Source organism: Trichosurus vulpecula, chromosome 3 (assembly GCF_011100635.1).
Source record: "Trichosurus vulpecula isolate mTriVul1 chromosome 3, mTriVul1.pri, whole genome shotgun sequence".
Classification (NCBI taxonomy): domain Eukaryota; kingdom Metazoa; phylum Chordata; class Mammalia; order Diprotodontia; family Phalangeridae; genus Trichosurus; species Trichosurus vulpecula.
The window spans coordinates 16,766,156-16,793,401 of record NC_050575.1 but is presented as its reverse complement, the minus strand read 5'-3'; the positions used below and the strand labels follow the sequence as shown (position 1 = coordinate 16,793,401).

The window sequence follows — 27,246 nt, the reverse complement described above, 5'->3', positions numbered from 1 at the left end:
GAGTCTAAGAGCTGAGGAGGGTTGGAGAGGTTGGGGACTCAGTTCTAATCTTGAGCCCCACACATATGCCTGGAGTGGAATATCCAGGGTAGAAAACCAAGACCAAAGGGGATTGGATTCAAGCAGTTCAGTTACTCTGAAAATGCAGAACTTCCCAGCAGGCTAATATTGACTAAGTCTAGCAGCAGTCTACTGAAACCACTACTTGTAGCCTCTGAAAGTAAAAGGTTTTACGAGGCCACGTATAGCATAGTCAACAGGCTCATTCCCATAGGCAATTCAAGCCCCGAGATGGCTGCACTCAGGGTTAGGGATGTCTTTCCAATGCTATAGACTGTTTTCTGTCTCTCTTCTATGCTTCCAGATGTTGGAATGCTTGGCTTTTGAATTGGGTTGCTACTTAATAAAAGTCCCAGAGTATGACCTTTGGCAGGAATGACTTCCTCTTACGGTGCCTTGTGCCTTCTGTCTCCTGCTGGGCACAGTATCCCCTCAGGGAAGGCAAAAAGGGGGTAGGTTGGGCATCTTCCATCTGACCTTAAGTAACTTCCCCCTACACAAGGAGTCTATTGCTTCCAGTGTCCTCAGGGAGAAGAGAAGCCAGGCCTTCTTTTGACCACACCATTGGTACCTTTCTATCTCCTCCTGGGCATAGCATGTCCCAAGTGAAGGCAGCAAGGGGCTAAGCTGGGTGTCTTCCATTTTACCCAAAGCAACACATTCCATCTACACCAACATAAGGCAACTTTTTATCACTCAAGTGCCTTCTGACACTTTCTCCCTCTTCACACATCTCACATGAAGAGGTGGCCTTGTCTTCTTGCCAAGTGATCCCATCCCATCCTGTCTTCTCCAACTCCCTCTGGTCATTCCTACTCTATCACTTATTTTCAATTTCTCTCTGTCTACTGGCTCAACTCCTACCATCTAAAAACATGTCCACAGCTCCCTCATCCTCAAAAAACTCTCTATTTGATGGTACTATCCTTGCTGATATGGTCCTATATCTCTTCTACTCTTTGTAGCTAAATTCCTAGAAAAGGCCATCTACAACCAGTGCCTTTACTTTCTCTCCTCTCACTCTCTTCTTAATCCCTTATGATCTGAACCTATTCTCTCCAAAGTTACTAAAGATCTCCTAGTTGCCATATCCAATGGTCTTTTCTCAATCTTCATTGTTCTTGACCTCTCCGCACCCTCTGATGCTGTTGATCACTTTCTCCTCTTTGATCCTCTCTTCTCTCTAGGTTTTCAAGCCACCACTCTATCCTGGTTCTCCTCCTACCTGTCTAAGTACCCCTTCTATGCCTCTTTTGCTGGATCTTCCTCCAGACCACACTCTCTAACTGCAGATGTTCCTCAGGGTTCTGTCCTGGGTCCCCTTCTCTTCTCCCTCTATACTACTTCACTTGGTGATCTCATCAGCTCCCATGGATTTAATTACTATCTATGCTGATGATTCTTTTTTTTTTTTTGGAGGGGGGAAGGCAGGGCAATTGGAGTTAAGTGACTTGCCCAAGGTCACACAGCTAGTAAGTATGTCAAGTGTCTGAGGTTAGATTTGAACTCAGGTCCTCCTGACTCCAGGGCTGGTGCTATACTCACTGCTCCACCTAGCTGCCCCTATGCTGATGATTCTCAAATCTATCTATCCTGCCTCAAAAGCCCTGCTGACCTCCAATCTTGCATCTCCAACTGCCTTTCAGATGTCTTGAACAGGATGTCCAATAGACATCTTAAACTCAACATGTCCAAAACTGAATTCATTATCTTTCCCCCTATACTCCTGCCTCCTACCTTTCATATTAATGTCTAGGGCAACATTATCCTTCTAGTCTTTCAGGCTCACAACCTAGCAGTCATCTTTGACTCCTCACTATCTCTCACCCCCCAATCTAATCTGTTGCCAAGGCCCGTCAATGTCACCTTCGCCACATCTCTCCAACAGGCCCAATTCTCTCTTCTGAAATTTCCACCACTCTGGTGCAGGCCCTATCACCTCATGTCTGGACTACTGCAACAGCCTGTCTTAAGTCTCTCCACAGTCCATCCATCCTCCATTCAGTTACTAAAGTGATGTTCTTAAAATACGGGTCAGACCACATCACCCCTTCATCCCCCTCAATAAAGTCCAGTGGCTCCCTATACCTCCAGGACCAAATGCAAACTTATCTGGTATTCAAAGCTCTTCATAACCTAGCTCCCTTGTACCTTCCTTATACCTTACTCTCTTGTCACACACTCTTCAATCCTGTGACATTGGCCTTCTTGTTGTTCCATGAACCAGACACTCCATCTCCAGGCATTTTCTCTGGCAGTCTCCCATGCCTAGAATGCCCTCTCTCAGCTCTGCTTACTGACCTCCTTGGCTTCCTTTAAGTTCCAACTAAAATCTAATCTCTTACAGGAAGCCTTTCCTGATCCCTCTTAATTTTAGTGCCTTCCCTCTGTTAATTATTTCCTATTTATCCTGTATATAGAATGTTTGTGCATATTTGTTTGCCTCAGATTGTCATTTCTTTTAGGGAAAGGATTGTGTTTTGCCTCCTTTTGTATCCCCAGTGTTTAGCCCAATGCCTAGCACATAGTAAACACTTAATAAATATTGACTGATCGATTCTCTATGAGAGTACTTTCCATTTACGTTGGATATATCTTGTATGTACATAGTTACTTGCAGGTTTTCTCTCACATTAGAACATGAACTCCTTGAGGGCAGAAACCATGCTTTTGCCTTTCTTTGTAGACCCAGTGCTTGGCTCAGAGTAAGTGTTTAATAATTGCTAATCAGCTGACTAGTCCAGGAGTAGGAAGCAAATATTTTTGTTCCTTACTACTTACTAGTTCCAGGCCCTCCTCCTACCATCACTCACTGTGTTACTTTAGGCTGCTCTTTTAAAAAGCACCTAAACTGAATACATCCCTGAGGTAAACAATTTCTTCTTTTGACTTAAATTCTAAAATATATTGAAGAGATTACATTTTTATGAATTTTTTTGTACATTTAATGAAAATAAACTTATCAAGTGCTTTCCATTTTCCATCAGTCATACTTGGGTTGGCAGTTCACTCTTAAATCAATATTATAGCCTAATCTTTCTAGATTACTAATTCTTCAGAAGCTCACATGTAAAACCTTCCATGTAGAGAAAAATCTCCTGTTTGGGGTCATTTAGAATCAGGCACAGTTGGTCAGAAGAGAGTCCTATCCATCTTCAAACATTCCCCCGCATCAGTTTCTTGGAACTCCTAACTCTTGTAGGGCTTTGTTGGTCCTGGAAGTTTAGAAGTGAAGCGAATACTTCAATGGATTAATTATTTTGGAAGTATGGTAACTCCTTCCATCCCTGCAGACTGAATGGAGTTGCTTTAGAGCAGGAAAGTACACAGCCACTTTGCCAAGAAAGATCAAAAAGTCACTGTAGCTACTTTGGCATAGTCTTTACCTACTTTTCCTCCCTGCAGCATGGTTCTGTGGAAAGAATGCTGGAATTGGAGGACCTGGGTTTGAATCACATCTCTGATGCTTACTTTCAGTGTGACTTTGGACAAGGCACTTAGCCTCCCTAAGTTACAATTTCTTCTTTAAAATGAAAGGGTCGGACTAGATGACCTTCCTAAACCCTCCTTCTGTGATCCTAGGACTACTTCTCCTCCGAGCCTCCATTCAAATATATCACCTTATCCAGATCCCCCCAACGGCATTCTCCCTTTTTCAAAGTCTTTCTTTCTACCATAAATAACCCCTGCCTTTATTTTTAAAGACTTCAATTTACATCTCGATGACTCTCAGAAACCTATGCCACCAGTCCTTCAGCCACCTGTACTCCTCTGATCTTCAGTTTTCATTCCATCTCAGCCACATGATGATCCTGATCTCATCCTCACCAACCATGTGTTCCCTCTACCTCCACGACTCCTATTTGATCGTAACTTCCTGTCCTCTCTCCTGGTCCCTCATCCCTCCAAGATCTATCTTCTGTTCTTATTATAATCTCTAGTCTTCTATCCCTCCCTGCTTTTCTAGGCCATTACCCCTGCTCTGGTTTCACTCTACTTCCTTCAAAATCTCGACCTTTTCATTACCAGTTCAACCTTATAATGTTCTTCACCCTTGGATCTCTGCTCCCTGTCCTACCATTAATAATTTCTTTCCAAATTCCAACCCTAAATCACTCCCATTAGCTGCCTTCTATGCTCCTACCTTCATGTTGAAGAATGTCACTTGAGAAAGTCACACAACCACTACAAATTAATGTTACAAAATTTTAACTAGACTCTCCCTATCGTAAACGAATCTTTTTATTTGTCCTTCACTGAATATCATATTAACTCCCAGTAACTACTCCAAACCTTCTCTTTTAGAGCCACTCACACCACCTCTCCATACCACTTACAGTAAAGGTCCCTGGCCTTATATATGTAGCTAAAAAAAAAAAAAAGATAACAGTCATGAGCTTCTTCCACTCTCCAATGCCACACTTTTCAATCACCTGAAAATCATTCCCCATTCTTCTGTCCATTCTCAGAAGATGAGGTGGCCCATCTTGCTGAGGTGAACCCCCCAACTTGTGCCTTGATCCTATCACCCCTTCTCAGGTACTTTGATAATATGCTCATGTCCCTAGTTCTCAATTTCTCCTATTCACTGCCTTCTCCCCTGCCACTTAAAACAATGCCCAGGTCTCAATCAGCTTGTTAAAAAAGTATTACTTGATTCCCTATCTCCTCAAGCTGTCATCTTATATCTCTCCTCTCTTTCACAGACAAACTCCAGGAAGAAAGCTGACTACACTCATTGTCTTCACTTGCTCTTCTCTCACTCACTTCTTAATCCCTTGCAATAGTTTCTGACCTCATTCAACAAAAGCTGCTCTCCCCAAGGTTACCAATAACCTGTTTACTGCTAAGAACCAATGGCCTTTTCTTATCCTTATCTTTCTTGATCTCTCTGCAGCATCTGATACTATTACCCACCCCCTCTTTTAAAATATTCTGTCCTCCCTGGGTTCTCACGGCACTGCTATGTTGATCTGGCTGATCCCTCTCATTATCCTTCATAGGATCATCATCTGTGTTCCACACTTATTATCCTGGGCCCTCTTCTCTTCCCTTTCAGAGATCTTATCAGCTCCCATGGATTCAACTATCATCTCTATGATGACGACTACTGAATTTAGGCCTCATCTCCTTCTTGAACTCTAGTCCAGGATCTTCCAATTTACCTGCTGGACATCTCAACCTGTACATCCCATAGGCACCTCAAACTCAACAGGGACTGAAGATGGTGGCTGGAAAGCAGGGACTTGCATAAGCTCCCCACCAGGTCCCTCCAAAAACCTATAAAAAATGGCTCTGAACAAATTCTAGAACTGCAGAACCCATAAAATAGCAGAGGGAAGCGGGGATCCAGGACAGCCTGGATGGTTGCTGGATGAGGTCTATTGCACATGCACGGAGCTGGGAGAGGAGGAGAGCGGAGCCCAGCGTGGGTGGCGGCAAGACCAACCAGACCAGGAGCTGGGCAGAACAGACGCTAGCACCCTGAATCAGTGAGCTGTGGCAGTTACCAGACTTCTCAACCCACAAACACCAAAGACAACAGAGAAGGTTAGTAGGAAAAGCTGTGGGGGACAGAGTGGAAGGAGTTCGAGGTTTGGCCACCACCTCAGGGGCAGTGGGGGTGGTGCAGCTACAGAACTACAGCTGCAGTTGCTTCTGGCCCCAGGCCCACCTGGTGGGAGGAATTAAGTGGCGGATCAGAGCAGGAGTTCACAGCCTGCTTAAGATCTGAGTCAGGTCCTGGCTGGCGGTTCTTGGGGAAGGAGGAGTGCTGGTGTGGCAGAGCTGGCTGTATAGAAATAGCTCTGAAAACAACAGCACATCCCCTCAAGCTCGGAACGAAGTACTCTTTACTCTACAAGCAGTCATACCCTGACAAAAAACTAAAGGGTCAAGTAAGTGGGCTGGGAACATGGCCAGGCAGCAAAAATGCTCTCAGATTCAGACTCAGACTTTGGAATCTTTCTTTGGTGACAAACAAGACCAAAACGTACAGCCAGAAGAAGTCAACAAAGTTAAAGAGCCTACACCAAAAGCCTCCAAGGAAAACATGAACTGGTTTCAGGCCATGGAAGAGCTCAAAAAGGATTTGGAAAAGCAATTTAGAGAAGTAGAGGAAAAATTGGGAAGAGAAATGAGAAGGATGCGAGAAAACCATGAAAAACAAGTCAATGACTTGCTAAAGGAGACCCAAAAAAATACTGAAGCAAATAACACCCTAAAAAATAAGACTAACTCAAATGGCAAAAGAGCTCCAAAAAGCCAATGAGGAGAAGAATGCCTTGAAAGGCAGAATTAGCCAAATGGAAAAGGAGGTCCAACAGACCACGGAAGAAAATACTGCCTTAAAAATTAGATTGGAGCAAGTGGAAGCTAGTGACTTTATGAGAAATCAAGATATTATAAAACAGAACCAAAGGAATGAATAAGTGGAAGACAATGTGAAATATCTCATTGAAAAAACCACTGACCTGGAAAATAGATCCAGGAGAGATCATTTAAAAATTATTGGACTACCTGAAAGCCATGATCAAAAAAAGGGCCTAGATATCATCTTTCAAGAAATTATCAAGGAGAACTGCCCTGATATTCTAGAGCCAGAGGGTAAAATAGAAATGGAAAGAATCGAAAGAAACACTTCCCTAGTTTTATAAAGGATATTACCATTCTTCCGAAAACCCAGGGGTCATTCTCGATTCCTCACTCTTACTCATCTTCCATACCTAATCAATTGCCAAATGTTTTCCATTCTAACTCCTAAACGTTTCCTACATTCATTCTTTTCTCTACTCAGACCACAATCATCCTAATTGCAGCCTCGTCGCCTTTTCCTTAGACTACTGGAATAGCCTCCTTACTGGTCTTCTTGTCTCCAGTGTCCCTTCTCACATAGCTGCCGGACTGATATTCCTAAAGTACTCATACAAAGTTATATAACGATACTATGAGACCATGGCACTGCCTTCCTCAAGAAGCTCTTTGACACCTCGAGGGTAAAATTCAAATCCCACTGTTGGGTACTTAAAGACCTCTGGTTCCAGTCTGTTTTTACAAATTATTTACATTGCTCCCCCTCACAAATTGTGCGTTCTCATAAAGCTGTTCCTGTTTGATGTCTCCTCTATTCCCACATTCCTGTGGATTCTACCTCAGAAGCATTATTCAGATCTCTCTCCTATTCTCTCACGTGGCCGCTGCCTTAATTCAGGCCCTCCCTCCTCCCCTTTCCGATGGATCACAGCAATAGCCTCCTAATGGCTTTGTCCTGTTTCCAATCTTCTAGTCTATTAACATTCCTTCCACATGGCTGCCCAAATCATCTTCCCAAGGCACAGGTCTGGCCACATCACTCCTCTAATCCGAGTGGCTCTCTATATCCCCTCTAGGGCGAAACACAAACTCCTGAGCAGCAGGCAATTTAAAATCCTCAAGAATCTGCCTACAAGGTACCTTTCCAGTCTTATTTCTTATAAATATCTCCTCAGATACTCTATGTTCTAGCGAAGCTAACCATGCATTTATTCTGGCAAGGCTTACATACCTGGAACTGCTTCCTCCTCAAGTCAGCTTAGATGCTACATCCTCTATGAAGCCTTCCCTGAGTCCTCCAGTTGTTATTTCTAAAGCACAGTTCTGAGCATGTCGATCCTTTGAAGAAGGCCAGAGTGGCTCCCTTTTACCTCTGCTTGGCAATGATAATATGGCTCTAGCCTACCCTTCTGGGCTTGTTGTACCTTGTTCTCTTTTAGTCCATGCTATTCAGATGATTCTGGCAGTTATTTACTGTGATCATTCTCAACAAGTTTGGCACCTTGTCACTGTTTTCTTTTTCTCCTCAACTCCTTATATACTAGGGACTATAGCCTTCATGGTGTTGATGCTCTCCATAACTCCATAACCTCCTAATTCCTAAATCGTTTTAAATCCCGTGACCTACTCTTGTTCCAATTCAGTCGCACAGAGCCGGTCACGTGCCCTGGATCTCATCATTACCGTGTTTCACTTCCTTAATCAAAAATGTTCTGCTATAATCTGTCCATAACTACCTGCTCTGACTTCACTTTCTTCCTTTCCCAGTACTGACCCTGTAGTTAACCACTTTGACACCATAGTCTTACCAGTCCTCAAATTCCTTCCCTCTTGAATTCCTTGCCAATACCCAATCTTACTCAGGTGCTGCTAAAACAGTACAACCTTGTTGGAAGTTACACAGCCCTGCTGACTATGTAAATCCATGTTATCCAATGTCAAATGGGCCCCCACTGAAGGCAACGCAATCCTTTTATTCCTTCCTAACTGAGTTCCTACCTCATTCCTAGAGAAATTCATATTATACTACTATATTAATGACTAATCAATTTGTGACCTACCATTTTCCTTTTATTTTTGTTAAAACCTAGCTCCTGAAAAGGCCAGTCAATCTCTGAAGGGCATGGCTGAGGGATGAGATTTGCTCCTAGCCTATTGGGTTCATTAACTAGATGGGCAGGACCCCACCCAACTGGGAGACCTAATTTCTGTTTAGAGTATAAACAGAATTCAGTCTGGGCAAGCCTTTGCCTGGGGGAGGAACCCCCTGTCCTTGATCCCCTCCATTAGAATTCAGGGCAACTCAGCTCATGAAGTAGAAAACTAGCTAGAGGTCTGGATGGAGATGACTTTCCCTGCCCAGATGCCTTGAGGCTGCTAAGTCTCATGATCAAGCCATGTTCTTAGCAGGAAAAGCGGAAGACTTTTAACCCACTTCCACACCAAATTTCCACCGATCAAGGTTGATCTTCACTTGTCAGGGGAGTTCTCTTTCAGAAGGGATTTAAAGCATTTCAGGGTCTCCTTTGGTGTCTTGGGTTATGGAGAGAAACCAATGACCATAATATATTAAGTGCTGGATAGCCTAATTAATAAGTTGATTATTAATTACCCAGAAACTCTGTCTCTCAGCATTTTCATTTGTCATGTTCCCCAAAATTTCTCTTTCAAGCTTCCCAACACACATCACTTCCCCCTCTCCCAGCTCTCTCTTGCTTCTTACTTTACTAATAAAATTTGGGACATTAATCACAAGCTCCTTCTCCAATTCTCTTGAGCTCAAAATCCTTTGACATCACACTCTATCTACTCTTTACTTCCTTCCTTACTGCCTTCAAACGTGCCAAAGGGCATTCTTAATAAAATCCCCATTCTTAATAAAATCACTAGATCCTACCACCCACTCAAACTATTGTCACATATTGTTGTCTGCCTGTGAAACCTGGACAGTATATCAGCACCATGCCGGGAAACCGAAGCACTTCCATTTGAATTGTCTTAGGAAGATTCTGCAGATCACCTGACAGGATAAGATACTAGACAATGAGGTCCTTTCTCGAACTAAAATGCCAAGTATTCAAACACTACTGCTGAAAGCACAACTCAGATGGGCTGGCCACGTTGTTCAAAGCCAAATGTACACTTGCCAAAGAGACTATTTTATGGAGAACTCACACATGGTGGTCAGAAAAAGCGATACAAGGGCATTCTCAATGTCTTCAAGAACTTTGGAATTGATTGTGTGACACGGCACTGGCCCAGGACTGCCCAGCATGGTGTGCCCTCATCAGAGAAGGTTCTGTGCTCTATAAGCAAAACAAAATTGAAGTAGCTCAAAAGAAATGTGAGATGAACAAATTCACTATTTGTGCCCAACCTGTGGGTAGAGCATTCTGAGCTTGTAATGGTCCGATCAGCCACAGTCAGATACCCTGTAGCCTGACTTTAGCATGGTGACGTCATTTTGGTCCTCTTCAAGAAGGAAGGACAACAATCTAACCTAACTAAAATGTTGATCCTCTCTTTCTCAGTCAAGTTTTTAGGGAAAAAAACTGACTGTACTTATTGCTTCACCTGTTCTCATTCACTATTCAACCTTTTAGAATCTGGCTTCTGACTTTTTCTCTCCAGTGAAATTTCTCTCTCCAGAATTGCCAATGATGTATTCACTGCAGAATAGGACAGTCTTTTCTTGGTCCTTATCCTTCTTGACCTCTCTGCTTTATCTGACCACCCTGTTCTCCTGGTTATTCTTTCTACTCTGGGTTTTCTTGAAATTATTCTCTCCTGGTTCTGCTCTTATCTGTTCAACCACTCCTCGTTCTCTTTTGCTAGATTTTCCTCAGGTCATGTTCACTAACAGTGAGTGTCTCCTCTGGGACTATCCTGGGTTCTTACTCTCCTCCCTCTACACTTTCTCTCTTTGTGACCTCATTAGCTCCCAGGATTTAAATATCCCATCTTTGCAGATGTCACATAGGTTTCTATATATCCAGACCCAATCTTCCACCTGAGCTTCTATAATGCATCAAGAACTGAATATTGTTTATTTCAAAGTGGATGTCATGGAGACATGAAATTCAACATGTCCAAAAGAGAAACTAATTTCTCCCCCCAATCCTCCCCTTTGCCAAAATTCCTTAATTGTTCTGAAGGTACGATTACTCTTTCCAGACAATCAGGATAGTAACCTTCATGTTATCCAGGACTCCTCACTCTCCCTTACCCTACCATTCGATCAATTACCACATCTTGCCTTTCCTCCTCCACAATGTCTCTCATGTCCAGTCTCTTCTATGTCCTCATAGAACCATGACCTTGGTTGGTTCAGGGCCTCACCTGTCACCTAGATTATTGCAAAGCATCCTAATTTGGTTCTCATTCTTTAATTCCTTTCACACCACAATCCATCCCCTGTTCTGCTGCCAAAGTGACTCCTGTCTGATCATGTGACTCCCATCCTCAATCAACTGTAGTGGCTCCCTTTCTGTGATCAAATACAAACTCTCTGCTTTTGCTTTTAAAGTGCTTTAGAACCCAGCCCCAACCTATCTTTTCAACTTCACTGTTCTCCATCTTCTGTCTCATGCCAATGCAGAGGCTGTCCCTAATGCCTGCAATGTACTTAAGTCTTCATGTCTATCTCATAGAATTTTTTTCTACAAAATGCGGCACAAACACCACCTACAGTAAGCTTTCATGATCTCCCCAATTGCTAGTGCCCTCTCTACTTATATTTAATTATTTCATATTTATTCTCTTTATACTTATTCTGAATACATTTGTATACGTCCTTGTTCTCTTTCTCTGCTCCTTAAGAGTAGGAATTGTTTCACTCTTTGTATTTGTGTCCCCAGTGCCTGAAACATAATAAACAGTTAATAAATTCATGTTTGTTGATTGATTCCTATACTTTACTGTCCAGCCAAGCTGACCTATTTATAGTTTCTTATCCGTACATGACATTCCATTTCCCCATGTCTTTAATACAATCCCTCCTCACCAATGCTGACTCACACAATCTCTAGCTTCCTTCAAGGCTCAGCTCAAGCACTACCTCCTATATACTATATACTATATACATATACAACATGTAGTTATATGCCATGCATAGTAATTATATATAATTATATAATCTGTGTTCAGGTTGTTTCTTCCTAGCAGAATATAAGCTCCTTGAGAGCAGGGGCTATTTTGTTTTTGTCACTTTATCCCTAGGAACTAGCACAGTGCCCTGACCCATACATAATGCTTAAACAAATGAATTTTTCTTTATTTCCTCAAATTGCCTTCCCCACCCTCCACCCCCATTATTTATGTTTATAATTTATTTTCCCACCAGAGGAATATAAGATCATTAAACACAGGGACAATTTCATCTTTCTTTTCGTATCTTTACTACCTAGCACAATGCCTTGCATATAATAGGCAATCAATAAATGTTTAAAATTGAATGATTTGTAATTGGTATATACAACATACAAATGCTGTGGATCATGGCTTCTAAAGTACTTTAAGTACACTTTGCAATCTGGTTTACATTAATAATTTGCTGAGCATACCTTGTTCTTGGCATAAAGATGCCCTCTGGAAACTAGAGGAGTCAAGATAATATAGTAGAAACAGAAATTTGATTTGCAATTGGAAGCACTGGATTCTAGGTTCAGATGTGAATTTGGCCAAATTATCTCTCTCCTAACAGCAGTTTTCTCATTCTTAAAATGAGGTACATAAAGGTACCATAAGGAGGAGGCACATAAAGGAAGACTGAAACAGAGACTAATTGTTTATGGTTGGATCATGCCAACATAATAATAACGATACTACATAAATTAATTTATAGTACCAAATTTATAATACATAAATTTACCATAAACTACCATGGGTTTACCTTATAGAATGAAATAAAATTATTACGAAATTTGGTCTGTAGGAATAAAAAGCCTACAATCTCAAAGGAGATTTCTTTTTAAATGAAGGGGGCTTAGGACTATTAGATAAACTACTGAAATACCATAGTAATCAAAACTATTTAATATTCATTTAAAAAATAAATAGATGAGTGGAAGACTAAATAACAAAGACTGAGAAGCAATCAAATCCATTAGCCCAGTGTTTAATAAATTCAAGTAGTTGCAAACAAATGACTACAGAAAGAATTCCTTATTCAACAAGAACTAGTAGAAAAATTTTGTCATTTGGCAAAAAATAGGCTTACATAAGCATTATGCACTATATATAATTACAGACACAAATTAAATATGAGGTCACCTAAAAAAATTAAGAGGACAACAGAAGGAAGTACCTTTCATAATGATGGTCAGGGAGAATTCCTAACCAAAGAAGAGACAGAAGAGATGAAAGATGAAACAGACAATTTTGAGTTCATAAAATTAAAAAAAAATTTTGCACAAACAAAATCAATGCAGCTATGAGAAGAGAGGAAACTGTTAGTTGAGGAAAAAGTATTTCCATCATATTTCAAAGTCTAAAATTCTATATATGTAGGGAAATGTCACATATAATTAAGACTAAAAGCCATTCTCCAGGAGACAAGAGGCAAAGGATTCAAGGAAAGAATTTTCAAAAAAAGAAATGAAAATTATCAAGAGCCATATGAAAAACACTTCAAATGCTAATGAAATAAATTAAAATTAAAACAACTCCAAGGTTTTACTTCAACTCAACAAATTGGCAAAGACAGTAAAATTCAGAAATAGTAAATGTTTGGGGTACTCTAGAAAGAAAGGTATACACACTGTTAGTAGAGTCATGAATTAGTCTAATAGTTTCAAAAACAATTTATAATTATGGGAGAAAAGCGACTAAATTGTTCATATCCTTTGGCTCAGGCATATAGCCTCAAGCAGGTCAAAGACAGAAGAGAAAGGTCTCATAATTACAAATATTCATAGTGATATTTTTTTTTAAATGTAATTTATTTATTTAACATATTTGGTTTTCAGCATTGATTTTCACAACATTTTGAATTACAAATTTTCTCCCCATTTCTACCCTCCCCCCCACTCCAAGATGGCTTATATTCTGGTTGCCCTGTTCCCCAGTCAGCCCTCCCCTCTATCACCCCCCTCCCCTCTCATCCCCTTTTCCCTTCCTTTCTTGTAGGGCAAGATAAATTTCTACGCCCCATTGCCTGTGTATCTTATTTTTTAGTTGCATACAAAAACTTTTTTTGTTTTTGAACATCTGATTTTAAAACTTTGAGTTCCAAATTCTCTTCCCTCTTCCCTTTCCACCCACCCTCCCTAAGAAGTTGAGCAATTCAACCTAGGCCACACATGTATTATTATGTATAACCCTTCCACAATACTCATGTTGTGAAAGGCTAACTACATTTTGCTCCTTCCCAACCCATCCCGCTTTATTGAATTTTCTCCCTTGACCCTGTCCCCTTTCCAAAGTGTTTGTTTTGATTACCTCCACCCCCATCTGCCCTCCCCTCCATCATCCCCCCACCTTTTATTTTTTTTTTATCTTCCTCCCTCTTCTTTCCTGTGGGGTAAGATACCCAACTGAGTATGTATGGTATTCCCCCTCAGGCCAAATCTGATGAGAGCAAGGTTCACTCATTCCCCCCTCACCTGCCCTCTCCCCTCCTCCCATAGAACTGCTTCCTCTTGCCACCTTTATGCGAGATAATCCACCCCATTCTATCTCTCCCTATCTCCCTCTCTCAGTATGTTACTTTCTCATCCCTTAATTTCTTTTTATTTCTTTTAGATATCTTCCCTTCATCTTCAACTCACCCTGTGTCTGCTCTCTCTCTTTTACATATATATATATATATAAACACATATACATATATATACACATACATACATATACACATAGATATATACATACATACACATTCACTTATATATATACATAAACATATATATATATACACACATATATATATATATATATATGCATATTCCCTTCAACTACCCTAATACTGAGGTCTCATGAATCATACTCATCATCTTTCCATGTAGGAATGTAAACAAAACAGTTCAACTTTAGTAAGTCCCTTGCAATTTCCGTTTCTTGATTACCTTTTCATGCTTCTCTTGATTCTTGTGTTTGAAAGTCAAATTTTCTATTCAGTTCTGCTCTTTTCACTGAGAAAGCTTGAAAGTCCTCTATTTTATTGAAACTCCATATTTTGCCTTGGAACATGATACTCAGTTTTGCTGGGTAGGTGATTCTAGGTTTTAATCCTAGCTCCATTGACCTCCGGAATATCGCATTCCAAGCCCTTCGATCTCTTAATGTAGAAGCTGCCAGATCTTGGGTTATTCTGATTGGGTTTCCACAATACTCAAATTGTTTCTTTCTGGCTGCTTGCAGTATTTTCTCCTTGATCTGGGAGCTCTGGAATTTGGCAACAATATTCCTAGGAGATTTCTTTTTTGGATCTATTTGAGGAGGCGATCGATGGATTCTTTCAATTTCTATTTTGCCCTGTGGCTCTAGAATATCAGGGCAGTTCTCCTTGATAATTTCCTGAAAGATGGCATCTAGGCTCTTTTTTTGGTCATGGCTTTCAGGTAGTCCAATAATTTTTAAATTCTCTCTCCTGGATCTGTTTTCCAGGTCAGTGGTTTTTCCAAGGAGATATTTCACATTGTCTTCCATTTTTTCATTCCTCTGGTTCTGTTTTATAATATCCTGATTTCTCATAAAGTCACTAGCTTCTACTTGCTCCAATCTAATTTTTAAAGTAGTATTTTCTTCAGTGGTCTTTTGGACCTCCTTTTCCATTTGGCTAATTCTGCCTTTCAAGGCATTCTTCTCCTCATTGGCTTTTTGGAGCTCTTTTGCCATTTGAGTTAGTCTGTTTTTTAAGGTGTTGTTTTCTTCGGTGTATTTTTCAGTGTTTTTTTGGGTCTCCTTTAGCAAGTCATTGACTTGTTTTTCATGGTTTTCTCGCATCCTTCTCATTTCTCTTCCCAATTTTTCCTCTACTTCTCTAACTTGCTTTTCCAAATCCTTTTTGAGTTCTTCTATGGCCTGGGGCCAGTTCATGTTTTTCTTGGAGGCTTTTGTTGTAGGCTCTATGACTTTGTTGTCTTCTTTAGGCTGTATGTTTTGGTCTTCTTTGTCACCAAAGAAAGAATCCACAGTCTGAGACTGAATCTGGGCGCGTTTTCGCTGCCTGGCCATATTCCCAACCAACTAACTTGACCCTTGAGTTTTTCAGTGGGGTATGACTGCTTGTAGATTACAGAGTTCTATGTTCTACGTTTGGGGGGGAGGTGCCAGCTCTGTCAGAGCCGCACTCCTCCTTCCCCAAGGACCCCCAGTCCAGACTGGGCTTAGATCTTCAGCAGGCTGTTGCACTCCTGCTCTGATCCACCACTTAATTCCTCCCACCAGGTGGGCCTGGAGCCGGAAGTAACAACAGCTGTAGCTGCCCCACCTCCACTGCCCCCGGGGCTGGAAGCCGAACTGCGAACTCCTTCCACTCCAACTCCTTCCACTCCCGCAGCTTTTCCCACTAACCTTCTCTGCAGTCTTTGGTGTTTGTGGGTCGAGGGGTCTGGTAACTGCCGCAGCTCACATATTCAGGGCGCTAGAGCCCCCTCCGCCCGGCTTCTGGTCTGGATCGTCCACGCCGCTCAGGCTGGGCTCTGCTCCACTCCGTTCCCAGCTCCCAGCTCCCAGCTCCCAGCTCCCAGCTCCGTGTGGAATAGACCTCACCCAGAGACCATCCAGGCTGTCCTGGGCTGGAGCCCTGCTTCCCTCTGCTGTTCTGTGGGTTCTGCCGTTCTAGAATTGGTTCAGAGCCATTTTTATAGGTTTTTGGAGGGACTCGGGTACGGAGCTCATTCTAGTCCGCGCTTACCAGCCGCCATCTTGGCTCCGCCCCCCCATAGTGATATTTTTTGTGGTAGCAAAGAACTGGAAGGAAAGTGATGCCCATTGACTGGGAAATGCCGGAATAAACTGTGGTATCTAAAAGCAATGGAATATTACTGTGCCATAAGACACAACAATCACTGGGATTCAGAGAAACTTGAAAATACTCCTATGAACTGACACAGAACAAAGAAAACACAACAAAGAGAACAAGATACACAATGAAATGACACAATAACATAAAGGAAAGTAACACCACATCTGAATTAAGATAGATGTAATGATTACCCTTGATTTCAAGGGGTCTGACAATGAAACACATTTCTCTTCTTGATACTTTGAATATAGATATGGTCAATGGTAGTGGTGGTGGGGAAGGAGAAGGAGTAGGAGTAGGAGGATGATGGGAAGTGATAATATAAAAAAGCAACAACATAATACTACAAAATAAAATATGGGATTTGCATAAGATTATCTCTAAATTCCTTTCAAGGTCTAAAACTCTTTGATCATCACAAATTCCAAATTATTAAGATATTTATTAAGGAAATTTTACTATGCTGCAACCCATCTCATATCCCTAGTGACTGGTTTAGAGGTACAGTGTGATACACAGGAAAGTCCACTGTTCTGGGAGTCGGGAACCCTGGAATCAAATTTCAAGTCTACACTTATTAGACAGAGATCTTTGGCAAATTATCTCACCACTCTCAGTTCTAGTTTCCTCTTCTGTAAAATGGGGAAAATATCCTGCCTTGTCTAATTCGTAAGGCTGTTTTATTTCAAGAATAAAATAAGACAATGCCTGTGAAAGTATTTTGTGCTATAAAAATGCTAAAAATAATAGAAACTAGAAACGGCAAACTATTACTATGACACTGAAAGCCTCTAACGAAAGGATTATAAGTATGTGTGGTATAGTTGAAAGGAAAATGTATTTGGAATGAGAAGGTTTAAGTCCCAGCTCTTAGATTTATTAGGTATGTGACCTTGAGCATGTCAATTAATTTCTGACCCTCAGTTTCTCCATTTGTAAAATGAGAGTATTAACTCAAACTACTTCACAGGGCTGCTTATAAGGAAATCACTTGATGCTACAGAGACTAGAGAAATGTGAGAAATTATTATCTGTTGACATTTAGAACAGAGTACTTACTTCTCTAAAAGTACATTTACGTTCACATTATCATTAAGTTTCTTAGTAGGTTTAAAAATGCATTTACCTGTGCAGGTGGCTCAATTGTTATCCATGCTGGAAGCATCAAACTGGGATTTAGAGGCTGGGTTCCTACTCGGAAGTAAACTCCACCCCTGGAATCACAGGCCCAGATGTGCTGGTTTCCACATGACAAACTGATTAATTTTATAGCACCTACAGAAAGTAAAGAGTATAAAAAGCCAAACATGTAACAATTACTCTTTTTCAAATGAATATTCTTCAGCTTATGACGCGAACTTTTACTCTTCAAAGGAAAGAAAAGGCTTCTACTTTCAACTCTGTCATACCATGGAATCATTTTGTTGCCCTAGACATAGTAACACCAGCTGCCATATGGGTATGAGAGATAAGGGCACATGTGGCAAGGGAAGCAACATGGGAGGGTGGAAAGAACCCTGGTTTTGGAATCAGAAGACGTCAGCTCAGGTCTGAGCTCTGGTTCTGACTGGGTGTGTGACCTTGCACTTAACTTCTCTGAGTAAATTTCTCTTCCTTATATTTAAAATGGAATATTTGCATTTCCTACTTCACAGAGTTTGAATGAACTTGCTTCTTCATTTTTTTTTTAATGGGGATAACACACTTGCCTTATCTATCCTTTTCAAGGCTGTAAGGAAAAGTAATTCTCTGTAAGAATTAAAGTACTGGAGAAATTGGAACAATAATAATAATCATCAAGATTATTCTACATCCTCATCAAATCACACTTAAGCGGCACATTCATAGAAAGGTAACAACCTCAGAGAAAGGAGGAAAAAACTAGCTCACCGCTAAGCACAAAGAGGGATCAACCTTAGCATGACAGGAGAAAGACCACTAGCCTAGGAATGAAAAAACCAAGTTTTAGCTCCTAACTTAAGTGACTTGCCCAGGGTCACACAGCTGGTAAGTATCAAGTTTTTCACCTCTTATAGCTATGTAATCTTGGGCAAGTTACTTCCTGTCTTTGATTTTATCCATTTGGACAAATACATTCAAGTGGTAGTATACAAAAGAATATGTATATGCACTGATACGGAGTGTGCTGGGTCTTATCTGTATAGTTTGGGCGCTGTACTATATGATTTCTAAAGTCTCTAAATCCAATGATTCTAAGTCAGGAGATCTGGGCAAATCAGTTTATTGATTTTCTCTAGTGAGGCTCAGGGGCCATGGAACAAAAAGTAGAGAGAAATGGAATGGCAGATGTTACCTAGGTTCGAAGATTCAGAGGTTGGGAATAGTGGAAGGCCAGTGGGGCAAAGGATTTTAGAGCAGAACCTAAGTGTCTTTTCTAAAATAGGGCAACCGAACCCCCTCTAATCTTAGGAGTAGGTCCCAAGAGGTTTGTATTTATTTATATGAACTAAGTGCTAGCATACAGGTCCTCCTTCACAGAACTGACAGAGGCAAGGCAGATATGCCTCCACTCCCTTTTCAGATATTCTAGAGCTAGCAGCAGAACTGGCTAACAGTTTTTTATTATAAGGAATATCTCAGTGCATTCAGATGCCAAAACTTGTTCAAGTATTCTTTAGTCAATCAAAAGCTTTCCTAATGGTTTTTGCTTTCGGTTGAAGCTAAAAAAATGAGAATTAAGTTAATCAAAACATAATAATAGCTCACCTTTCATACAGCACTTTATAGTTGACACAATTCTTGAGTTCACTGTCTTATTAGATCATAAGAATGCTCTGATGTAGGTAGTATGGCTGTTTTTTTTTTATCCTCATTTACAGATGAGAAAACTGAAGCATTAGAAAGGTCTAATGACTTGTCTACAATAACAGGAAATGTTGTAGCCAGAAATACTTAATATGCCTTTTACTAACCACAGTAATATAAAAATTCTATTATTAAAATACTACAAAGGGCAGTTAAAAAGATTAAGTATGAATTGGAGAATAAGTAATTTAATCCTAAAGAACTGGTGAGTCAAAGAGTAAATCATAGAAATAGCCGCTGATTTCATGAAAGATGAAAAGATGGTCATCGCACTGTTCAGAGTTCTAAGTCTTTCAAAGTCATCTGACTTTTTATACACTGTTCTGGTCCTTTTCATTTCACTTTCCATTAATACATATATGTCTCTCCAGCTTTCTCTGAAATAAATCCCTTCAACATTTATTGCATCAGAATAGGATTCCATCATATTAATATGCCATAATTTGGTCAGCCATTCCCCAATTGATAGGCACTCCCTTAGTTTGCAGTTCTTTGCCACTAAAAAAATAAGTTGCTATAAATAACTTCATATATGTGGGTCCTTTTTTTCTTTCTTTGATCTCTTTGGGGTATAAACCTGGTAATAATTTATCTGGGTCACACAGAATGCAAAATTTAATAATTTAGGGAGCACATTTCCAAACTGCTTTCCAGAATGATTGGACCAATTTACTGCTCCACCAAACGACACATTAGTGTACCTGTTTTCCCACAGCCACTCCAGCCTTTATCATTATCCTTTTCTGTCAACTTTGACAATCTTATAGGTATGAGGGGAACCTCAGAATTCCTTTAATTTGTATTTCTCTAATTAGATTTGGAGAAATTTTTCATGTGGCTACTGATAGCTTGGATTTCTTGCTTTGAAAACTGCCTGTTTGTATCCTTTAACCATTTATCACTTGGGAAATGGCTCTTATTATTATAAATTTTAGTCATATATGTAACTTATATATCTTAGAAAGGAGACTTTTATCAGAGAAACCTGCTGAAATCTTTTTTCCTGAGTTGCCTGCTTATAATTTCAACCGCATTACCTTTGTGTAAAACCTATGCAATTTTATGCAATAAGAAATTTACATTTTACCTTCTGTGATCCTGTCTATCATTTGTTCATGAACTTTTCCCCAATCGATAGATCTGAAAGGTAATTTCTTCCTTTTTCTCTAATTTGTTTATGATATCAGCTTTTATGTCTAAGTTATGTACTCAATTGGAGTTTTCCTGGGTGTATGTTGTGAAATGTTGATTTATACTGAGTTTGTGCAGTGCTGCTTCCCAGTTTTCCCAGAAATTTTGTTGAATAGTAAGATCTTAGTCCAATACCTTGGATCTTTTCATCAAACGCTAGGTTACTGTACTAATTTGCTTCTGAATACTGTATACCTAATCTATTCCACTGATCTCTGCTGCATTTGACACTGCAGACAACCCTCTCCCCATAGGTATTCTCTCCTCCGGGTGCCTATTTGACCACTTCTCAGTCTTCTTTGATCACCTACCACCCGCATCACATCCTTTAACTGTGGGTTTTCCAGTCTAGGTCCTGTGCCCTCTTTACACTTTCTCTCTTGGTGACCTCAGCAGTTCTATACAGATCTATATCTACATACCAGCCTTACTTTTCTACTGACCTTGAGATCTACATCACCAATTGTCCAGCGGACATTTCAAAATAATGTCCCAGAGAAATCTCAAACCTACCATATCTAAAAGAGACAAATTTCCTCTCAACCCCGCCCCCTCCCCCCCAATTCTCTGTTAAATTTTCTTATTTCTGCTGAGGGCACAACTATTCTTCCCTTAATCTTAGCATCATCCACAGCTCTGGACTCTCTTTTATCCTCTATTTCCAATCAGTGGCCAAATCTTACCCTTACCCTCAAATTTGAATTCTTCCAAATATGACTCACAAAACCATTATCTTAGTTCAGGCTCTTATCATCCCTTACCTAGATTACTGCAGTGGTATGCTAATCCTTCCCCAAATCCTTCTCCACTCCAATCCATCCTCCACATAGCTACCAATACTGTTGTTTTTTCCATAAGCACAGATCTAAACCATGCAACTCCCCACTCAATCAACTTGTGTCTTCCAATTTCACTGTACATTACTCCCCTACCTTACTACCTGTCCCCCCCACCCCCGCACCATCTGCCATTCAACCAAATTGCTTTTCCCTTTCTTCCTCACGTATGGCATTCCACATCCCATCTCTATACCTTTGCAATGACTATCTCCACTGCCTGGAATGCACTCGCTCCTCACATCTGCCTCACAGAGCCCCTTTTTTCCTTCAAGAAAAGGTTCAATTACTAACATCACTTTCCATATCCAAGCTTCTTAAACTGTGGGTCACAACCCCATTCTGAACAGGCGACGACCAAAAATCCATTCAAAATCAAATGCATAATGAAGCCAAGGTGTTTCTGGCAGTGCTTGCCAGTGCTGCATCGTGCAACTTCACTGCAGCCTATGCTCTGAACACAAAGCATGCACACTTTGCAGTATGCACGCTCTCAGGCTGCGTGATGCCAAAGAAAGCTGCCCAAAGGGGAAATGGGAAAAGGAGAAATGTGGAAAAGGGATCTAGAGGAGGAGAGCACTCTAAACGCAGAGGGATAGCCAATGCAAAAGCAGAGAGATGGTAAATGTAGAGATATAGATTACGTGTGAGAACTTCAAGGAGGCAAGTATGGCTAGACTGTCTGACACACAAAGGGCAGTGATATGAAATGCAGTTAGAAAAGCAGAATGGGACCAGGTTGTAATGAGCTTTAAATGACAAAAGAGTCTATATTTAATTTGAGAAGTAATAGGGGCCACAGGAGTTTACTGGTCACTGAGCTTGACTTTGACTCCCGGTAAAATTCTAGAATGGATCATTAAAGAAACAATTGGCTAATATCTAAGAAGGGAAAGGGCTAGCATGGCTTCATCAAGTGTAAGTCATGCCGGACTAACCTTGTTTCCTTGGTTTTTTTTGACAGGATCACTAAACAGGTAGACAAGGGAAATACTGTAGCTGTAGTTTACAAAATACAGTTTTAGCAAAATTTTAAATAAAGTATCTTATACTATTCTTGTAAAAAAGATGGGAAAATATATTTTAGATGAGAATGCATTTAGGTGGATTCAGAACTGGTCGAATAATCAGATTCTAGAGTGTCGTTAATAGTTCGATCTCAATGTGGCAGGAGGTCTCCAGTGAAGTACCCCAGGGAAGTGTGTTTTGGACTGTGTGGTTTAATCAATTACTTGGATGAATATGTAGGTGGTGAGCTTATCAAACTTGTAAATGATACAGATCAGGGAGGAATAGCGAACAAACTAGATAATGTCAGGACCCAAAAGGCCCTTGAACACTGCGTTAAACTGTTCTCTCCAAAGTTTCCAAGTCTCCTAATTACTAATTCTAATGGCTTTCTCAGTCCTCATCCTTCCTGACCTCTCTGCAGCCTTGGATATTATTGATCATGTTCTTCTCCTAGTTACTCTCTTTTCTCTAGGTTTTTTTTTGACACTTCTCTCCTGGTTCTCCTCCCATTTATATGTTTCCCCAGGTCTCTAACGGCAGTGGTGTGGATCCCTAAGGGTTAAGGGTTACTTTGTGAGGCCCCTCCTGAGCCTGAGGGCATTCTAGAGTCTCTTTCCCTTATCTTGGAATACCATAAAACTTCCCCCTTATCCTGGGTCATAAAATTCCACCACCCCCCCCAATTCCCTTATCCTGTCCTTAAAAAAACAAGTCCCTGTCCCTTTGTAAATTGTTAGTCCTTCCAGGACTAGCTAGCTGCTTTTGTATCAATAAAGCTCCCAGTGCCTACAGAGAAGGTCTAAGTGAATTCTTTCACATTTGAACCAGCTCTCTCAACTCTCACCTCATCAGTGGTATCCCACAGGACTCTATCTCAGGCCCTTTTCCCTCTATACTGTCTTACTTAGTGACCTTACCAAATCCCATGGTTTCGATTATCATCTCATTTCACTTCAATTATATGCAGATGACTCTCAGATCTAACCTCTCATCTCACATCTCCAACTGCCTAACAGAAGTCTCAAAATAGATGTACCACAGGTATTTTAAACTCAATGTATCCAAAATTCAACTTACCTCCAGCTGCTCCCCTCCCCCAACACACTTTCCTGTTCCTAATTTCCCTATTATGGTCAAGAGTACCTACCAGCAACCCAGGCTTGAAACCTAGGTGTTATCCATGCCTCCTCAGTCTCTCTCACCCTCCATATCCAATCTCTTGCTAAGTCTTGTGGAGTTTATCTTTGTAACTTCTCTTATATATGCTCCCTTCCCACCTCTGACACTGCCAGCCACCATCCTGGTGCAAGCCCTCATCATCTCATGCATGGACTACTGAAACAGCCTTCTGGTTGGTTTCTCTGCTACAAAGTCTTTCCCTCCTTCAGTCAATTCTCCAGTCAGCTGTCAGACTGATCTTCCTAAGCCAAAGCCTTTCATATCCTGGCCCCTTCCTACTTTTCAAGTCTTCTTATGCTTCTGTGATCCAACAGTCTCCTTGTTCTTAGAACAAGATGCCCATTTCCTGACTCTAAGCATTTTCACTAGCTGTCCCTAATTCCTGGAATGCTCTCTCTCCTCATCTCTGCCTCCTAGCTTCCTTTGCTTTCTTCTTGTTTTGGCTAAAATCCCACTTTCTGCAAGAAGCTTTTCCCAATTTCCCCTTACTTGTAGTGCCTTACCTCTATAATTATTTCCAATTTATCTGTACATAGTTGTTGGTGTTGTCTTCCTCATTAGATTATGAGCTTCTTATGAGCAGGAACTGTTTTTTGCCTTTCTTTGTATCCCCAGAACTAGGCACAGTGTCTGGCACACAGTAATGTGTGCTTAATAAATGTTGTTGATTGAAGATGAAATTCAAAGGGATTAATATAAATTCTTGCACTAGTATACAAAATAATCAACTTCACAAGGACAAAGTGAGGGACTTATGAGTAGGCAGTAGTTGTTCTAAAACAAGATCTGGGAGTTTTAGTGCACCATCCTTATGAATAATCTGTGTCTGGCAGCCAAAAAAAGCTTAATGTGATATTGAGCTGCATTAAGAGGATAACTTCCAGGAATAGGGAGATGACAGTCTCATTGTATTCTGCCCTCATCATATGTGATCTGGAGTTCTGTTTTCAGTTATAGGTATCAGAGTTTAAGAAGGCTATTGATACAAATGAGCACAGAAGGGCAACCAGGATGGTGAAGAGCCCTGAGTCTATTTCATATGGAGATAGATGGAAGGAACTAGGTTTGTTTAGCCTAGAGAAGACTGAGTAGAAAGGGTGGGATGATAGCTATCTTCAAGCTCATTTAATGGGCTGCAAGTAAAGGAGGGAATAAACTTGTTCTGTTTGGACCCAGGAGACAGCACCAGTATCAATGGAGAGAAGTTGAAAAGAAACCAATTTCTCAATGTCAGAGAAAACTTCCCAACAATGGAACTGGCTGCCTTGAGAGGTGGAAGGTGGCATCTTCCTGAGATTCTTCAAGCAGAGGATAGATGACCAAGCATTTGTCAGGAATGTTACAGTGAGAATTCCTTTCACATATCAGTTGGACTAGATAGCTATAGAGGTCCCTTCCAATTTCCAAATTCTGTAATTCTAGGATTCTGTGGTTCTGGTCAGATACTAAATTTTAGAAAAATCTCTATGGTATACATTAGAGTTATCCATGTTGATCTCTTATAGTACTACTGGACTGTGTACTCCACAGGGAAGGGTCTGTGTATTATCTAATTTCTTTTTCTCTCTTCCAGGGCTAAGCACACAAAAGGTGCTTTCTGTACACAATGGGTACTTAATAAATTTTGAATTAAGCTGGAAGAATCGTATCCAGAGAAAGGCAGCTAGACTAGCAAAGAGATTCAAAAAACATGTCTTATAGTAGTCAACTGAATGAGGTAGGGATATTCAGACTGGAAGAGAAGACTTAGGGGGTATAAGAACTGTCTTCAAATATCTGAGGCAGCTGTCATATGGAAGAGAATTTATTCTGCCTGGCCATGAAGGGCAGACCTGGGACCAATGAGTGAAAGTTACAGGCATGTCTGCCTAATGATGAGTCGCCCAATAATGGAATGTCTCAGAAGGTAGCTGGTTCCAAATCCCTCGGGTTAGCAATGAACTGTTTAGAGGATGGACTGTTAGTGATGTTGTATGTGGGATTCATACTTTGAGTAGAGACTGAACTAAAGGACCTCTGAAGTAATTTCCAACTGTGGGATTTTAACATATGCCACAAAAGGTTTCCCCAAATCCCACCCCATGCCCCCAAACAAGTTTCCCAACAAAAAAGGGACAAGAAAGGCTAATATCTAGAACAGACAGACTTACTTTTCTGAAACGTCCTGTAGCTGAAATTATGCACTATGAATGTATATAAGCAGAAAGCTCTGCAGATTGTTGCAGCCCTCTAACTGTGGCTCTGTAGAGGGATATAACCCTGTCTCCTTAAGTCCTTGGACCCAAAGGGAACAGGTTTTCTTTAGAAACTTGTGCTTCTTGCGGTATACATTTATCTGATTTTTGCCTTTTGGGGCAAGATCAGTTCTAAGGCTTAGAAACCCTACAGGGATATAAATTTTACCCTCTGAATATAAAGAAGGAAATTTGATCATGGATTTTCAGTCAGAAGAGAATTCAGAGGGCATACAATTAATCTTCAACAGATATATTCTGTAAACATCAAGACTAACAGAGATGGGGAGCCTGCTATGCCCTGAGGCAGTTCATTTTGGACAGTTCTTATCATCTGGAAGTTCTTCTTTATATACAACTGAAGTTTCTTTTCCTAGAATTTTCTCCCACCTCCTATCTGAACTTGAACAGATCCTGTTTCTGTATTCTGGGGACAAGAAAAGCAAATAATCCCTCTTTCCTGAGACAGCCTCTCACACATGTGAGGACTGCCATCATGCCCCATCCCCCATCTCCCCTCACAAGTCTTTTATATTCTAGGCTCAAGTTTTCTTATCATTCTAGTCATGCTTTCTTTCTTTATTTAACACTGTCCCTCCTAAAACACAGCACCCAGTATTGAATTCAATGTTCTTGATGTAGTCTATCAGGGCAAAGTACAAGAATATCAACTCCTTTGTTCTGGACCCCAGAACTTTCACAACAGAACTAACCTATGACAACTTCAGCTAATTCCAGAGTGGAATCAAGTTTAATCACCTATACCGACCAAAGAATCTTTTCCATTCTGATTTTTGCTGTCTTACATCTGAGGAACTTCAAAAGTCATTTCAGTTCTCCTACAAAAGCAACCCTACATCCCTGACAAGTGAACACCCAGACCCTGAAGCTCTCCATGTATATGGAACTCTCTTCCTAAGATCATTTTGTTCCTAGACAGTTAGGATAGCTGCTCTTCCTTAAATTGAGTAAAAAATCTGCCTGCCTCTAATTTGAACCTATTAGTTCTAGTTATGTCAAGCAGAATAAGTATAATCAATCTTCCATGTGTTTTCTTCAACTTTAGAAGACATTAATCATGTCCCCCCCGATCTCTTCTCTAGGTTGAAAAGTTCTAGTTCTTTTGACTGATTTTTTTTCCACATGATTTGGTTTAGGTTGCTTTTACCAGCCTACCTGCCTGCTTCTGGACATGTTCCTGCTTGTTGATACTTTTAAAGGTTTTTAATTTTGTTCATGTGAGTGAAGTGGGAGATGATAACCCCTCTTTGTCTTAATAGATGGTTTCTGTGAGTTGCTGTGGCTGAAAAATGCATTGCTCAGTAGCCAATCTTCTGATAAGACTGTCTGAACTTAGCTAGGTTGAGCCTCATATCAACTCTAGTTTGTTTTCAAAACCTTTCTAGGTTAGTAAGATATGCCAGTTTTTGTTCCCCTTACTGGTCTTTGAGAACCAAGGGGTACACCACCCTGACAATATTTAGCATTTTAAAAAATGGAGATTCAACATTAACTTGTCAATATCTTGCCTAAAATTTGGGGACCAGAATTAGATACAATATTTCATGTATGGTCCAACAAGGGCAAAGAAAAGTGGCATTCTCCTCTCCCTTGCTCAAGATACTAGATTTCTATT

At 40.6% G+C, this 27,246-nt stretch overlaps 1 protein-coding gene across 2 annotated transcripts in view; it reads right to left on the bottom strand.

The window, feature by feature from the left end:
* Positions 1-27,246, bottom strand: part of TECPR2 (tectonin beta-propeller repeat containing 2) — a 147,498-nt gene that overhangs the window by 27,166 nt on the left and 93,086 nt on the right. For both annotated transcript variants that reach the window (XM_036750605.1, XM_036750606.1), the window contains exon 17: positions 17,460-17,608. In XM_036750605.1, the coding sequence (XP_036606500.1) occupies positions 17,460-17,608 (149 nt within the window). The remainder of the gene's footprint in view (positions 1-17,459; positions 17,609-27,246) is intronic.